The sequence below is a fragment of the Oncorhynchus kisutch genome, linkage group LG5, assembly GCF_002021735.2.
Source record: "Oncorhynchus kisutch isolate 150728-3 linkage group LG5, Okis_V2, whole genome shotgun sequence".
Taxonomy (NCBI): domain Eukaryota; kingdom Metazoa; phylum Chordata; class Actinopteri; order Salmoniformes; family Salmonidae; genus Oncorhynchus; species Oncorhynchus kisutch.
In genome coordinates this window covers 13,040,760-13,054,526 of record NC_034178.2, presented here as the reverse complement: position 1 = coordinate 13,054,526, position 13,767 = coordinate 13,040,760, and the positions used below count along the sequence as shown (strand labels likewise).

Here is a 13,767-nt window from a genome sequence, read left to right as displayed (position 1 = left end):
TAGCTAGAAGTTAGCTCACATAACGTAGACTAACGTGCGCGAGCGGATAGAGAATGGAGTCAATAAAGTGATCCACCTTTCTTGCAAGTTTACAATAGACAACACAATGCTTAATATTCCTACTTATTAGTGTACCATGGTATTCCATGGAAAGCTGGTGGAAGTCTCCTGATGGTGCCTATTTAACCTGTCAGTCTATAGGAGTTGAGTGTTACCCATCTTAATTCACAGTGGACATTTCCTCTGCCAGTCCTAATTAGTTAATGAATAGAAGGAATCAGCACTGAGCCTACAGGGAGCTAGCTGCATTATCAATTTAGAGAGAGGAGTTTCAGCATGAAGACAAGACAACGTTACTATATTGAATAATATCTCAACTCCAATCTTCACCACATTTCCCTAGCCCTTATCCATCTTTAAGATTACCACTGACATACAGTACCAGAGGAGAACATTTACATCATACAGTAGCTATGTTGAAAGAGCTGATTTTCAAATTCATGGGCAGGAAACATATAGATGTAACCCAGACTTAATCTATACTGATTTAGCTATTCAGAAGCAAAATACTAATAAAAAGATTTCAACAAAAAATAAACACAAAATATTAAATATTTACTAAATGTACAGGAGCTCTTTGCCTCGGCGACCTCACAGCGCCATGTCAAAATGTGCAGAACGGCATGAGATTAGCTATAAAACTGCAAAGGTTTCTCTCTGCCTCATGGCCTTGCGCTACACCACTGCATGCATCCCAATGGTAGACCGCCTCAAACAAATCATCCCCTTCAATGCTGCAGACAGCAGGAGTTGATCCTTGGCTTAACAGTGTCATAGCAAATAACCAGTCTTCCGTTAAGTCACCAGTCATAAAGGGAGGTCGAACACAAACCATTCAAAGCGTCATAATAAGCCGTTGCATATTTCTTTCACTTCTGCATATCATAAACGGCACATTTTGGACGTTTAGTTTTGCTTTAGGAGGGATATCTGTCTGACAATTACATTTAAAAAGTCTCATGTACGAAGTAGCCAATTCTGAAGAAGGAGAGGTTGAGCAAGAAGTTGGTTCCATCCCACCTTAATTCCTTGTAAATAGCGCACTACTTTTGACCAGAGCCATATGGGCCCTCATCAAAAGTAGTGAACTGCATAGGGAATAGGTTGTTTGTTGTAGTATACAATGGAGCTGTCCCAGAGGTAACCTTGCTGCTTTTTTTTCTTTTTTCGCTACAAACAAAACGGCTCTTCTTCAAACAAGCCCAAGCATCTCACATTGTAACAATATCTAAACTCACCATACACATGTATTGATCCTTTATCTATACATCTTCACAATACAATTGAAAGTAAATCTTGTACTTTTTTTTTTTAGAGCGCATCCACTCTTCTCTATCTCCCCCACTCCATTGCCGTCTACTCACACAGATAACTGTATTTTGTTTCAATGTCGGCTATATTTTGAAGGTCTTGGATAGCTTGTACTGTAGGTTGGGATCTGACAAGTGCTGACCTCCATGGTTTTAATGGACTCTTCTGTGGCTCATTTGTAAGAAGAGGGGAGCTCTCTGCTGCTGCCTCTGCTTTGTGCTGGGACAGGTCTCCAGGGCCCTCTTCTTCAGAAACATGGAGGACAACACATCTTTATGGGCTACATGACCTCTTTACTGAGCACTATTGACTGGTTGTCAGCTAGCCTTCTAGACAATGGTGCGGGAATTGGTCTCTCTTATTGTGTTTTGTCCTCTCCTTTTCATCTTCTCTCTCTCGCTATCTTTCACTCTCTCTCTCAATTCAATTCAAGGGCTTTATTGACATGTTACCATTGCCAAAGCAAGTGAAATAGATATTAAACAAAAGTGAAATAAACACTAAAAATGAACAGTAAACATTACACTCACAGAAGTTCCAAAAGGAATAAAGACATTTCAAATGTCGTATTATGTCAATATACAATGTTGTAGCGATGTGCAAATAGTTAAAAGTACAAAAGAGAAAATAAATAAACATAAATATGGGTATTTACAATGGTGTTTGTTCTTCACTGGTTGCCCTTTTCTTGTGGTGACAGGTCACAAATATTGCTGCTGTGATGGCACACTGTGGTATTTCACCCAGTAGTGAAATACTGGGTGAAATCTCTCTCTCTCTCTCTCTCTCTCTCTCTCTCTCTCTCTCTCTCTCTCTCTCTCTGTGTTTCTGTGTACATGAAAAGAAAGCCCTGTAGGGGGCAGCGAAGTACCACACACTATTCATTTGGATGAACATGATCATAAGGAATCTAAAATATCACATAAGCCAAGCCAGGACAAGGGAGTGGAAATTCATCTTAGGGTGAGGATACGCTGCAAGTCTAGAGAAGCTGGGTACATTAGCCTTCCACAAGAGCGTCTGGTTGTGTGTTGGATGTCATTTCTAATTTCAGTACTTCATCTCTGTGATTGCCCAGGAGGGGGTGGAGAAGGCCCTTGCACTCTGGACCTGTCTGTCTTCTGACTGAGACTGTACTGTAAGCTCCACTGGTGTGGCTCTGGCTCCACCAGTGTAGTATAAGACAGTTAGCAAGGCAGGCAGCAGCTGCTTCTGTTCATCCACTATGCCAGGGGACTGGAACACTCAGCTAGCTAACTCCCTCCTAGGACACTGACCTCCTTTGTGGTGCTCGATTGAAATTCAGGAGCCTGCCCCCGTACCCGTACCCCAGGCCCAACACAAGTCTGTAAACAATCAGGGGCATATGGGTGAGGAATGACAATCTCTGAAAACTGAAAGATGGGATGAGATGGGATCCCTGGCTGTGATCCCACTCTGAGGGTGTCTCAAGGGGAGTGGGATATGCAAAGAACACATTTCCATGTCCACACACTCGTACAGGTTATCCACTTGTGCATGCAGTGAAACAGGACAAATATAAGCACCCCCTATTTGACATTTGACACACACACACACATTGCATGGACATACAGTGAATGGTTTTGCAATTACAATACATTATTACATCCATATTAGGTGGGTGTATTTTATCTGTGTTGTTAGGCTGCCCCTGGCCAGCATATTCCATATTTGAAAAAGGGCATGGAGAGTGGGGCTGCCACAGTCTAATAGAGAGAATGGAGGGACCATTCGTTCTGCATCTCCTCAGGGGAAACCAAACCAGAGAGATCAGACAGTGGCTGAATCACTACAGTTTAAGATTTGGCAGGCACAGTGGTGGGACTTGACTGAGAGGAGACGAAAGGAGAGGAAACAAATTATTACTTTTAACGGACTAAAGAGGGTTTCATATTCATAGAGAAGAGAAGAAGCCCGTTGTCACTCAGATTGCTGGACTAAATCAGAGTTTCCCGAACTTAGTCCTAGGTCGTTTTCATTGTCCCCTGTTCATGTTTTTTTGGGGGGGGAGGGGCAAAGCCGAGTTTAGACAGTGGTGGAAAAAGTACTCAAAAGTCATACTTGAGTAAAAGTAAGGTTACCTTAATAGAAAAGTGAAAGTCACCTAGTAAAATGCTACTTGAGTAAAAGTCTAAACGTATTTGGTTTTAAGTATACTTAAGTATCAAAAGTAAATGGAATTTCTAAAAATGTACTTAAGTATCTAAAGTAAAAGTATTAATAATTTCAAATCGCTTATATTATGCAAAACAGACATCACAATTTTCTTGTTTTTCATTTATTTACAGATAGCCAGGGGCACACAACAACACTAATTTAATTGACAAGCAAAGCATGTGTTTAGTGAGTCCGCCAGACCAGAGGCAGTTGGGATGACCAGGGATGTTGTCTTGCTTGATAAGTGTGTGAATTGCACCATTTTCCTGTCAAAATGTAACAAGTACATTTGGGTGTCTGGGAAAATGTATGGAGTAAAAAGTACATTATTTTCTTTAGGAATGTAGTGAAGTAAATGTAAAAGTTGTTGAAAATATAAATAGTAAAGTAAAGTACAGATATCCCAAAAACGACTTAAGTAGTAGTTTTACTTAAGTACTCCACACGACTGAGTTTAGGAAACCCTGGACTAAATGGATTACTCTTCTGGAACACGTTATCCCTTTAAAAGTGCTGAGTTTTGTGTACCTCAATATTCTAAGAATTGTCAGTAATCTTACCGACAATTCTTAGAATACACTACTGTAGATTAATTTGAAGAGATATGCATGTATGCAATTCCCTACTGTGAATTAAATTATAGTCTCTCTCTCTCTCTCTCTCTCTCTCTCTCTCTCTCTCTCTCTCTCTCTCTCTCTCTCTCTCTCACGAGAAACATCGTCACGTTTACAAATGAGAGGACAGGCTATGTAATGTAGACCCTCAGTGTTGAAAAGTGATAGAAACATTATCTCCCTGTACGGATAGCTCTACCTCCCTCCCGCCTTCCTCCCCTCCTACCTTTTCTATCTCTCGCACGCTTTCACAGTGTCCTCCACTCGCTCACATACAGCTGGGAAGAGGTAAAGGTAAAACGCGAAGGTTTGCGTGACAAACGAAGTGGCTTTCTACAGTTGACATTTCTCAACGTTATAACCGGACCAGGACGTGAGTGAATGAAGTGCTGCGGCCAGTTTTAGATCCGCAACGATGTCTGACTTTATTTTAGCTTTTTTGACCATATCGGGATTATTTCAAATTGCTAAAATGCTGACAACTGCGGATGCAGATCAAGGTAAAAACAAGTTCATGTTGTGCTATTACTGTCGAAAAGCCATCTATTCGTATCATATCATCATCACATCACAATCATAGATTTCCAAAATAATTTTATGACCTTGTCCTTGGCTTTTTGTCACGTAGGCCTGTGTGTTATGTTGTTTAGCAAGGCTTGTTACAAATATCTGAATTACAAATCTCTGAATTAAGTGTGTGATGTGCACTGTCGCTAATAATGCGAATTCTGATGGAAGTTTTTGTATGCCATTATTATAGATAACATGCACGATGCAGAAGATGAACAGAAGTCTGCTCTATTCATCCTGTGATTTAACCCAAATAACATGATTATTTGATATTGTATAATTGAGCATTAGGTAGGCTACCACTTTCCTTTTGTTGTTTTAACTTTATAGCCCACCCACATTAAACATTTTGTTGCAAAGCCGTAACAACACGGGGTTGTTCAAATAGATGTATAACAGATGGGAATGAATTCATAATTGATTGATAATGTTTCGGGCTATATGCAGTTGAAAATGTATCAAAGAAAAAAACAATCACGCAAGAAAAACAAAGGTATCAAATACTCAAATACATGTATATCTGCTCAACATCAGTATGTCAACTAAGCTACTGGCTACTGGTTAAATGAAATCCATCTGGTCAGCTTGTTCATTACATGCTCATCTGTTTAGCCTGCCTGACCAATATAAACCTCTGAAATATGGGCTAGGCTACTGCGGGAAGAAGACCTTACATCCAATAAACACTAGATTGACCTTAAATGACCAACATCATTACAGTTTATCCACAATCAACAGTTTTATAAAGGTAATCCAATATTGACACCCCATTGCTGCCTTAGCAAATACAAATAGCATCTTAATGATAGAGAATATGGAGTAAACGTACTCAGACAGAGATAGATGTGTTCGTTGTATACATGTTTTTAATGGTTGGCAGAGGTGATACCACAGATTGTTTTTAAATGGTATGGCAAAAAAAAAAAACTGTGACCTGGTCAGGTAAAACTCTGGGTACTATTCGTAGGCTGTGACCAAATATTATTATTATAGATCGCTTCCCTTATCATCTGTGCTATGACTATAGGGTTGGGTTTTTTCTTGTCGGGTTATGTGAATTGGAAACACTCCTGGCCTAAGGTGGATCAAACCCGTTCTAACTACCACAAACAAGCCTTGTTGTTTTTCATTCTGAATCTGATATCTAAAGAGCCAGAGACAAACAACTTACATTGGACAACAAGGGCCAGTGACACGAAATCTCACAACAAAATGTGGAAAAAGTCAAGGGTGTGAATACTTTCTGAAGGCACGAGTACTCTGTAGTTTACTATAGCAGGGCTGTGTTATGCAAAAAAAATGTCACAATGTCTTTAAATGTTAATTTCGCTCTACACACACAATGTTAATCAGTAGACTTTGAAAAATAAATATTTAAATTAAAAAATATTGTAATTTGATGTCATAAAACCTTTTATTTGTTCATCTGATTACAGTGCTCTTCTGCAATGATCCATTCTGTAAGCTTTATTTAAGGCATGGTTCCATGTAACACTATACATGGTAGACTTTGTAACAAGGCAGGGAGGGTTACATTGAACACAATTCTTTATGTCATAAGTCATAAGTCATCATTTTGGGGCGGCAGGGTAGCCTAATGGTTAGAGATTTGGACTAGTAACCGTAAAGGTTGCGAGTTCAAGTCCCCCAGCTGATAAGGTACAAATCTGTCATTCTGCCCATGAACAGGCAGTTAACCCACTGTTCCTAGGTTGTGAAAATAAGAATTAGTTCGTAACTGACTTGTCTAGTTAAATAAAGGTGAAAAAAATAAAACCTCTGGCCCACCAAAGGTTGGTGTTCACTGTAGGAATTGATTGACTTTCAAATTCATTCATTAAATCAACTACTTTCAACATTTTAATTGAAAATAATATCCCCCATTTGTATTTCACTCTATTCTAACCAAACCTGCATTACCAGTTCATAACAGTAGGTGTCACTATGCTCTAGATATAAAAAAAAAAGCCGATGTCATGATGCCTGCTTGTCTCTGTATTTGTGAAAGTTATGGTGGTGCTAGACATACGGTTGAAGTCGGAAGTTTACATGCACTTAGGTTGGAGTCATTAAAACTTGTTTTTCAACCTCCACAAATTTCTTGTTAACAAACTATAGTTTTGGCAAGTCAGTTAGGACATCTACTTTGTGCATGACACAAGTCATTTTTCCAACAATTGTTTACAGACAGATTATTTCACTTATAATTCACTGTATCACAATTCCAGTGGGTCAGAAGGTTACAACACTAAGTTGACTGTGCCTTTAAACAGCTTTGAAAATTCCAGAAAATTATGTCATGGCATTAGAAGCTTCTGATAGGCTAATTGACATCATTTGACTCAATTGGAGGTGTACCTGTGGATGTTTTTCAAGGCCTACCTTCAAACTCACTGCCTCTTTGCTTGACATCATGGGAAAATCAAAAGAAGTCAGCCAAGACCTCAGAAAAAAAGTTGTAGACCTCCACAAGTCTGGTTCATCCTTGGGAGCAATTTCTTAACGCCCGAAGGTACCACGTTCATCTGTACAAACAATAATACGCAAGTATAAACACCATGGGACCACACAGCCGTCATACCGCTCAGGAAGGAGACGCGTTGTGTTTCCTAGAGATGAACGTACTTTGGTGCGAGAATTGCAAATCAATCCCAGAACAAAAGCAAAGGACCTTGTGAAGATGGTGGAGGAAACAGTTACAAAGTATCTATATCCACAGTAAAACGAGTCCTATATCGACATAACCTGAAAGGCATGAGGATGGAAATTATGTGGATATATTGAAGCAACATCTCAAGACATCAGTCAGGAAGTTAAAGCTTGGTCGCAAATGGGTCTTCCAAGTAGAAATAACCCCAAGTATACTTCCAAAGTTGTGGTAAAATGGCTTAAGGACAACAAAGTCAAGGTATTTGAGTGGCCACCACAAAGCCCTGACCTCAATCCTATAGAAGATTTGTGGGCAGAACTGAAAAAGCATGTGTGTTCAAAGAGGCCTACATACCTGACTCAGTTACACCAGCTCTGTCAGGAGGAATGGGCAAAAATCCACCCAACTTATTATGGGAAGCTTGTGGAAGGCTACCCGAAACGTTTGACCCAAGTTAAACCATTTAAAGGCAATGCTACCAAATACTAATTGAGTGTATGTAAACTTCTGAATGTGATGAAAGAAATAAAAGCTGAAAGAAATCATTCTCTCCACTATTATTCTGACATTTCACGCTTAAAATAAAGTGGTGATCCTAACACAGAACCCAAACCGGCTGCGCATGCGCTATCGTGCATAAATGTATTTTGCCCCCCCACACCAAACACGATCACGACACGCAGGTTAAAATATCAAAACAAACTCTGAACCAATGACATTAATTTGGGGACAGGTCAAAAAGCATTAAACATGTATGTCAATTCAGCTAGTTAGCTTGCACTTGCTAGCTAACGTTAATTTGTACTATTTAGCTAACTTGCTGTTGCTAGCTAATTTGTCCTGGGATATAAACATTGAGTTGTTATTTTACCTGAAATGCACAAGGGCCTCTACTCCGACAATTAATCCACACATAAAACGGCCAACCGAATTGTTTCTAGTCATCTCTCCTCCTTCCGGGCTTTTTCATCGTTTAACTTATATGGTGATCGCATCTAAACTTTCATTGTATTACCACGACTACCGGCAAAACAGTTAATCTTTCAGTCACCCACGTGGGTATAACCAATGAGGAGATGGCACGTGGGTACCTGCTACTATAAACCAATGAGGAGATGGCACGTGGGTACCTGCTTCTATAAACCAGTGAGGAGGTGGAAGAGGCAGGACTTTCAGCGTGATCTGCGTCAGAAATAGGAATGAGTTCTATTTTAGCCCTTGGCGTCGCAGATGCTCGTTGGCGCGTGCGAGCAGTGTGGGTGCAATAATTGAATAACATGTATTTCTAAATTTATTTTGCAACACTCACGCACGCGACGTGTCCGGTCTGGTCAGCATGTAACTGACCTAAGACTCCCTGTCTAGGATTAAATGTCAGGATTTGTGAAAAACTGAGTTTAAATGTGTTTGGCTAAGTTGTATGTAAACTTCCGACTTCAGCTGTACCTTGTTTTCCATGAAAATGTGTGTTTATTCTATTATGAGGCAGGAAACCAGGCAGGCAGAAAAGGAGAGTTTCCACGAGATAACACAGCCACAAAGTCTGATCCCACAGACCAGAGAGGAGCGTGAGTAAAGAATGAAACCAAGTCAAATCAAATCCAATTTTATTGGTCGCACCCACATATTTAGCAGATGCTATTGTGGGTGTAGCGAAATGCTTTTGTTCCTAGCTCCAGCAGTGCAGTAATATCTAAAAATTCACAACAATACACACAGATCTAAAAGTGGAATTAAGAAATATATAAATATTAGGACAAGCAATTTCGGGGTTCAGAGAATAAAAATATATACAGTACCAGTCAAAAGTTCAATAAAAGTGTTAAACAAACCAAAATGTATTTTATATTCTTCAAAGTAGCCACCCTTTGCCTTGATGACAGCTTTGCACACTCTTGGCATTCTCTCAACCAGCTTAATGAGGAATGCTTTTCCAACTGTCTTTTAAAGGAGTTCCCACATATGCTGAGCACTTGTTGGCTGCTTTTCCTTCCCTCTGCGTTCCAACTCATCCCAAACCATCTCATTTGGGTTGAGGTCGGGTGATTGTGGAGGTCAGATCATCTGATGCAGCACCCCATCACTCTCCTTCTGGGTCAAATAGCCCTTACACAGCCTGAAAGTGTGTTTTGGGTCATTGTCCTGTTAAAAACCAAATGATAGTCCCACTAAGCCCAAACCAGATGGGATGGCATATTGCTGCAGAATGCTGTGGTAGCCATGCTGGTTAAGGGTGCCTTGAATTCTAAATAAATCATTGACAGTGTCACCAGCAAAGCACCCCCACAGCATCACACCTCCTCCTCCATGCGTCACAGTGGGAACCACACATGCGGAGATCATCCGTTCACCTACTCAAATTTGGACTCATCAGACCAAAGAACAGATTTCCACCGGTCTAATATCCATTGCTCGTATTTCTTGGCCAAGCAGGTCTCTTCTTCTTATTGGTGTCCTTTAGCAGCAATTTGACCATGAAGGTCTGATTCCGACAGTCTCCTCTGAACAGCTGATGTTGAGATGTGTCTGTTACCTGAACTCTGTGAAGCCTTTATTTGGGCTGCAATCTGAGGTGCAGTTAACTCTAATTAATTTATCCTTTGCAGCAGAGGTACCTCTGGGTCTTCCTTTCCTGTGGTGGTCCTCATGACAGCCAGTTTCATCATAGCGCTTGATAATTTTTGCAACTGCATTTGAAGAAACTTTAAAAGTTCTTGACATTTTCTGTACTGACTGATCTTCATGTCTTAAAGTAATGATGGACTGTCGTTTCTCTTTACTATTTTGAGCTGTTCTTGCCATAATATGGACTTGGTCTTTTACCAAAGAGGGCTATCTTCAGTATACCACCCCTACCTTGTCACAACACAACTGGTTGGCTCAAACACATTAAGAAGGAAAGAAATTCCACAAATGTACTTTTAACAAGACACGCCTGTTCATTGAAATGCATTCCAGGTGACTACCTCATAAAGCAGAGAGAATGCCAAGTGTGCAAAGCTGTCATCAAGACAATGGTTGGCTACTTTGAAGAGTCTCAAATAAATTAAATATATTCAGATTTATTTAAAACTTTTTTGGTTACTATATGATTCCATAGGTGTTATTTCATCATTTTTATGTCTTCACTATTATTCTACAATGTTCAAAATAGTAAAAATAAAGAAAAACCCTGGAATTAGTAGGTGTGTCCAAACAAAACACTGGTACTGTATATGATGGGATGTACAGACAATATAGACATTATGGACAGTATGTGGATAAAATATTTAGTATATCTGTAGAATACGTAGGACAGAATATATACAGCAATAGTTGAATAGTATTTTTAAAAAAATGTAACCTTAATTTAACTAGGTAAGTCAGTTGAGAACAAATTATTATTTACAATGACGGCCTACCAAAAGGCGGGGACGGGGGCTGGGATTAAAAATAAATAAAATATAAATATAGTACAAAACACACATCACGACAAGAGAGACAACACAATACTACATAAAGAGAGACCTAAGACAACAACATAGCAAGGCAGCAACACATGACAACACATTATGGTAGCAACACAACATGGTAGCAGCACAAAACATGGTACGAACATTATTGGTCACAGACAACAGCACAAAGGGCAAGAAGGTAGAGACAACAATACATCACGCCAAGCAGCAACAACTGTCAGAAAGAGTGTTCATGATTGAGTCTTTCAATGAAGAGATTGAGATGAAACTGTCACGTTTGAGTGTTTGTTGCAGCTTGTTCCATTCGCTAGCTGCATCGAACTGAAAAGATGAGTAACCCAGGGATGTGTGTGCTTTGGGGACCTATAACAGAATGTGACTGGCAGAATGGGTGTTGTATGTGGAGGATGAGGGCTGCAGTAGATATCTCAGATAGGAGGGAGTGAGGCATAAGAGGGTTTTATAAATAAGCATCAACCAGTGGGACTTGCGACGGATATACAGAGATGACCAGTTTACAGAGGAGTATAGAGTGCATTGATGTGTCCTATAAGGAGCATTGGTGGAAGATCTGATGGCCGGATGGACGGAAGAACATCTAGCTGGGGTGAGGTGCTATGTCAACTTGTCCAATAACTTGCCTGCTTTCTTTTCCATTGCAAAAATGTTTTCTATGACATAAACTAATGAATATGTCTGGTAAACGTGTTTGGTGAAAGTGGTGTGGCGGCGCAACACCAGATTGCTCTGGTGGCTGTGGTACATTACCTAATTCAGTGTACAGTGACGGTGCACGGCTGCATTTTGAGCCTCCACATTTTCAAGTGTGTAATAGTACATCATGCCACACATTGGCAGCACTATCTTTGCATCTCCTTCATGGTTAAGTGGAAGGAATCTTTTTGTGCTCATCATCCCAACAGACCAGTTGGCCCAATCCAATGCAGCTTGACCAATGGAATGTCACAGCTCAGAATCTTGCAAATGGCACCCTATTCCCTACACACTGCACTACTTTTGCCCAGGGCCCACGTATGGAATAGGGTGCCATTTGGGACGAAGCCCCAATAATAACTTTTCTTCCAAGGACTCAGATATGAATTGAGGCACCGTATCCTCCAGAGAAATAGCAGTGGAGACTTTAGCCTATTAAATATTACTGTACCTCCTCTCTCCCCGATGAGGGTTGAAGCAAAGCCTGACTATAGGACTGTGTGTGTCTAAACTAGGAGGAATTCAAGGATCTCTCCTCTACAAAGGTTAAATGGTGAAATAATTTTTTTCTGACCTGCTTTTTCTGATATGCTGAGAGGTGACACTTTAAAATGAATCACAGAATGAATGTTTGTCTTGGAGGTCAGTTCCTGATAATTTGAAGGAAAAGGGGGTATAGGATAATTCATTGCACATTTGGGAAATTGTGTAAAGTAACTAAAATAGCTATATATATTATATATCCTTTATTAATATACTCTTACTTCTAAAAGACAAGTTGTGACATACATTTACATTATACCATTACTGTTACATATTTAACCCTCAAGCTAGCCCTATATTTTACATACATCAATTACCAACTGGGGTCATTTTGACCCCAAGAATAAACTTTTGGAAAAAGCAACAATCATCACAAAATATCAACTCATTTCTTATAAAAACATCATTAGACATGTAATTAATGTTATCTGAAATATATATTTTTTACCAAAACAGACTTATTTTAGCCAAATTACATTTAATTAGCATATTCTTTAGAAAATGCACAGCTGTTTTCCAATGTGCAATACACAATAGTACTAAAAAAAACATATTTACCATCCTTTGATTAGATTATCATTTAATTTTCAGAATCTTAAAGTAAATATTTATTTTATAATATTTATGTGGTACCACATAAACAACTGCCATTTAAAGGGGCAGTTGAACAACATTTAAAATATACAGAAGTTTACTGACAAAAAGTGATTAAATTCACTTTAAAAAAAGTGGTCCTGGGAGACATTGACCAAAAAATTGCTTCGTTATTTAAATGTAACTTACCCCACAGTCAGCATTAGAATTGCTGTTATTGAAACAATGCTGGTACAGCCTATGACAGGATGTTTCAAAAATATATAGAATATTGGAGGATATAATAGGAATTCTGGTATTTATCAAACATTTTCGGTATAATATTTTTTTCTTCTGATAATACAAAACAACACAGCATTAATGCTGCTTTTCAACTGTAACACCAGTGTGACACTAGTGTATACACCATCATGTTATACCAGGGAAATTGTGTTTCCATAGCTAGGGCTGACAGTGAGGACTTATGAAGGGCAGAATCAACAACCGCTGCATCAAAACAGTTGCTTTGAGAGAAGGTGTTAAAGTTCACAGTCAGCCGTTGTTATGTAAATGCGAGGTGAAAAGTACCAGTGGCCTGGCTTTGGTCCCAGGTAAGGGCAGGTCTGCCGGAGCCATGGCCCACACTCCTAGAAAAAAAAGGTTCTGGATAGAACCAAAAAGGGTTCCATGCTTGCTTCACATATGGCACCCCTTAAGGTTCTATATAACACCAAAATTGGTTCCTATATATGAAGCAAGAAATAGAACCCTTCTCTTTGTTTAGTTATAAGAGTGCAGTGAGACACAGGTGCTGGCCAGCATGGAAACAGGAATGTTTTTGCCTTTTGGGTAAAACACTGGGCTAAAACCTGTGTGACAAATGTACACATACGGAGTGCATTAAGGGTAGCTGGCTTCTGTATTACAGTTTTACCAAGTATGCATACCACTGACATACCTTTATGAGCTGTACTGACTGCAACTAAGCACATATCTGAGGTCATTTAGATTTTGTACATGGCCAATCAATCAATAAATAAAATGTATTTATAAAGCCCTTTTTACATCAACAGATGTCACAAAGTGCTATACGGAAACC

At 39.5% G+C, this 13,767-nt stretch overlaps 1 protein-coding gene across 1 annotated transcript in view; it reads left to right on the top strand.

Moving 5' to 3' along the window:
- The first annotated feature begins 8,863 nt into the window (after positions 1 to 8,863).
- The window catches only part of LOC109890436 (low-density lipoprotein receptor-related protein 1B), a 179,818-nt gene continuing 174,914 nt past the window's right edge, over positions 8,864 to 13,767 (top strand). Inside the window, exon 1 of the mRNA XM_031823860.1 lies at positions 8,864 to 8,951. Within this exon, the coding sequence (XP_031679720.1) occupies positions 8,864 to 8,951 (88 nt within the window). The remainder of the gene's footprint in view (positions 8,952 to 13,767) is intronic.